Source organism: Triticum aestivum, chromosome 7D, assembly GCF_018294505.1.
Source record: "Triticum aestivum cultivar Chinese Spring chromosome 7D, IWGSC CS RefSeq v2.1, whole genome shotgun sequence".
Lineage (NCBI taxonomy): Eukaryota > Viridiplantae > Streptophyta > Magnoliopsida > Poales > Poaceae > Triticum > Triticum aestivum.
Window position 1 is genome coordinate 23,374,118 of NC_057814.1, and position 2,834 is coordinate 23,376,951.

A 2,834-nucleotide genomic window follows, 5' to 3' on the forward strand; every position below is an offset into this window, starting at 1 on the left:
CCAGACTGCTATCTGAAGTGCAACCAAGCTAACGTCATCCACACCATACTTGTTCCAACGAAGCTGCCATGTTTGTTGTGGCAAGGGTGAATACAGGGGTACTCAACAATAGTAGTCATCACTGAACTTTCGATCAAAACCAAGAGTCCCCGACAGCCGCAGTCTGCTCAAGAGAAAACTCCACGACGACGCCTTCAATAAGGCAATAGTGTCACGGACATCACCATCGTCGGGCTTGGAAAACCAAATCAGGAGTTCTCCAGGAGACAAGCCCTGAGTAGGCCAATGCAGAGCAACCACGGCCAGAGCACAGGAGCCTCCTTATTGACGCAACACCGAGGATCGTGGAGCCTGAAAGCAAATCACTACAGCGAGGGACCATGCCTGAAGGCTACGGCGAGTGACAACCTTTGCTCAGGTGCATCGGCCCAGAGCAGAGGAGGGGCGATGCTGTGGAGAGGGGCGCATAATGGGGCATGGAGCGTTGTCCGGATCCACGAAAGGCGGAGGCCGTCTGGCTCGAGGGGAGTGGAGGCCGCACGGAGGCGCGAGGTGTTGGTGACCAAGAGAGGAGGTTGGCGTCATAGCACCAACTAACCTGATAAACAAAATGTAAGAAACAGCATCAAAGATTTTCAGATCACAGTACTAGAATTATTTCAGTATTTACTTAAGATCACAGTACGGGAACATACTTATGTTCAGGGTTGATCAGACAATTCTGAAGGAATTTGATTCAGATATAGAAAGAAACATGGACACTTGATTTTCAGATCTCAGCAATCGCATCTCCAGACCACGCCTCAATACATCAACTGTTATTTTAGGAAGACTTTCAGATCTCAGTGCAGGAACTATTATTTCAAGACAATCCAGAGTTTACCAGCGACATTTGAGGGATTTGATTCATATACGGAAAGAAGCATGACAGATAGCATTCAAGCATTTCGACGAACACACGGCATGCTGCCTCTCCGAGATCACACCACAATCGCTAGAACCAAGAACAGGGATTGCAAATGGAAACGGGCACCTATCCATCAGTGCTTCGACCTCGGCGAGGTCCTCCTTGCCGCCAGCGCCTCAGCGGTCTTCCTCTTCGGTGATGTCTTCGCCGCCGGCGCCTCAGCGGTCTTCCTCTTCGGCGACGTCCTCGCCGCAGCCCCAGCAGGCGCCGCCACCGCCTTCCTCTTCAGCGACTTCTTCGCCGGTGCCTCAGCGGCCGGAGCAGGAGCAGCAGCAGCCTTCTTCCTGAGCGGGGCCTTGGCAGGAGCCGCGGCCACGGGCTTCTTCTTCCCGCCGCCCTCCAGCTGCGCGGCGGCGATGCGGTCGAACTCGTCGGAGAGCTTCCTGACGCGCTTCCTCTTGGCGGCGGCAGCGATGGTGACGAGCGGCACCCCCTCACCCTCCGACTCGCTCGACTCGGAGTCCTCGTCGTCGTCCACGACCTCGCGCCGCATCGCCTTCTCCTGGGCCGCGACCTCCGCCTCGTCCTCCGAATCGTCGTCGTCGGAGCCGAGCGCGTCGTCGAGAGTGGCCGGGGCGGGCCCATGCCCCGCGGCGCGGACCTTCGACTTTGCGGCCTTGGCGGAGTTGGCGGAGACCCTGGCGTCGCGGCGGGCGGTGCGGCGGAGCTTGACGAGGTTGCCCTCGATGCGGCCCTGCAGGCGGAGGCGCTTGGCGCCGAGCCCGCCCATGGACCAGTGCGCGTCGCGCGCCCAGCAGAGCAGCGCGTCGGTGACAGGCGCCGGCGGGTCGACGCGGTCGCCGGGGAAGACGCGCGGGCGCGGGAGGCCGCCGCCGTAGAACCTGCCGGGGCCGAGCGCGACCACCATGGTGACTTGAGATCCGGCTGGCTGAAGACTTCTTCCTCGGCCTGATACTCCGGCGATCTCTCTGCTGCTCTGTGGATCTGAATGAAGGTGGGGAGTTGAGGATTGCGGCGGAGGGGATGGAGGAGAGAGAGGGGCCGGTGAGGGCGTTTATAGGTGGAAGAGAGGCGCGCGTGGCAGGAAATCGAGCAGAGAGAGAGGTGGGGTTGGCGCCAAGAAAATGGCGGTAAAAAAGCTTGGCGCGAAATGGAAATGGCGGGAGCCCTTCTGTGTATGCGTCTGGGTACCACTTGGCAGGCCGTTTCCGTTCCCACTCCTGTCTATGCGCCTGGGCCCCGCTTGGTCTCACCTATCCAGCTCTCTTCTGCAAGTGGGCCCGCTGTCATATCTTTCTTTTTACCCAAGACGTCTATTCAAAAAAATTGTTTTAGACAAAAAAAAATACCTTTATTTTTTATTTATAACTAAAAAATACCACAATTAGTACATAAACTTATCCTGGCGGGAGCAGAGTCATATACAAGAACTTAAAAACCCAACTAAAGTGAGAGAGGACACGTCTTACACGCACGGGCATATGAACCCATTTTTCAAAAAATTCGTTCTAGACACGTTTTAAATGTCAAAAATATACTAAAGAAAATTTCAGGCATGCATCTTCACAATATGTGTGCGCGGCACAAAGTTTTGTGAGAAAAAACTATTTTTGTTATGCCTTCGCCAAAATAACAATTCCAGTGCTTCTAAAATGAGTTGTATGACACAAATTTTTTTGTCTTTTTTGCAAAGGCCAAAAAAAGTTGTTTTTTCACGTGCACATAGAATATGAAGATGTGCGTGTGAGACTTTTTTCAAAAAAATTTGACATTTAGAAATATGCTTTAAAATGTGGGCTCATATGCCTATGGGTCCGTCCGTGCACTTCTCACTATATTGGCCCCTAAATTGTACTCCCTCCGTTCCTATATATTTGTCTTTTTAGAGATTTCAAATGTACTATCA

The 2,834-nt window shown here is 53.5% G+C and overlaps 1 protein-coding gene across 1 annotated transcript; it reads right to left on the reverse strand.

Annotated features, from left to right (window-relative positions):
* Nucleotides 1-833: 833 nt before the first annotated feature.
* Nucleotides 834-1,966, reverse strand: LOC123168950 (60S ribosomal protein L22). Its single transcript, XM_044586812.1, has one exon. It carries the CDS (start codon nt 1,833-1,835, stop codon nt 1,041-1,043), a length of 795 nt encoding a protein of 264 aa, XP_044442747.1. The 5' UTR covers nt 1,836-1,966; the 3' UTR covers nt 834-1,040.
* Nucleotides 1,967-2,834: the final 868 nt, after the last annotated feature.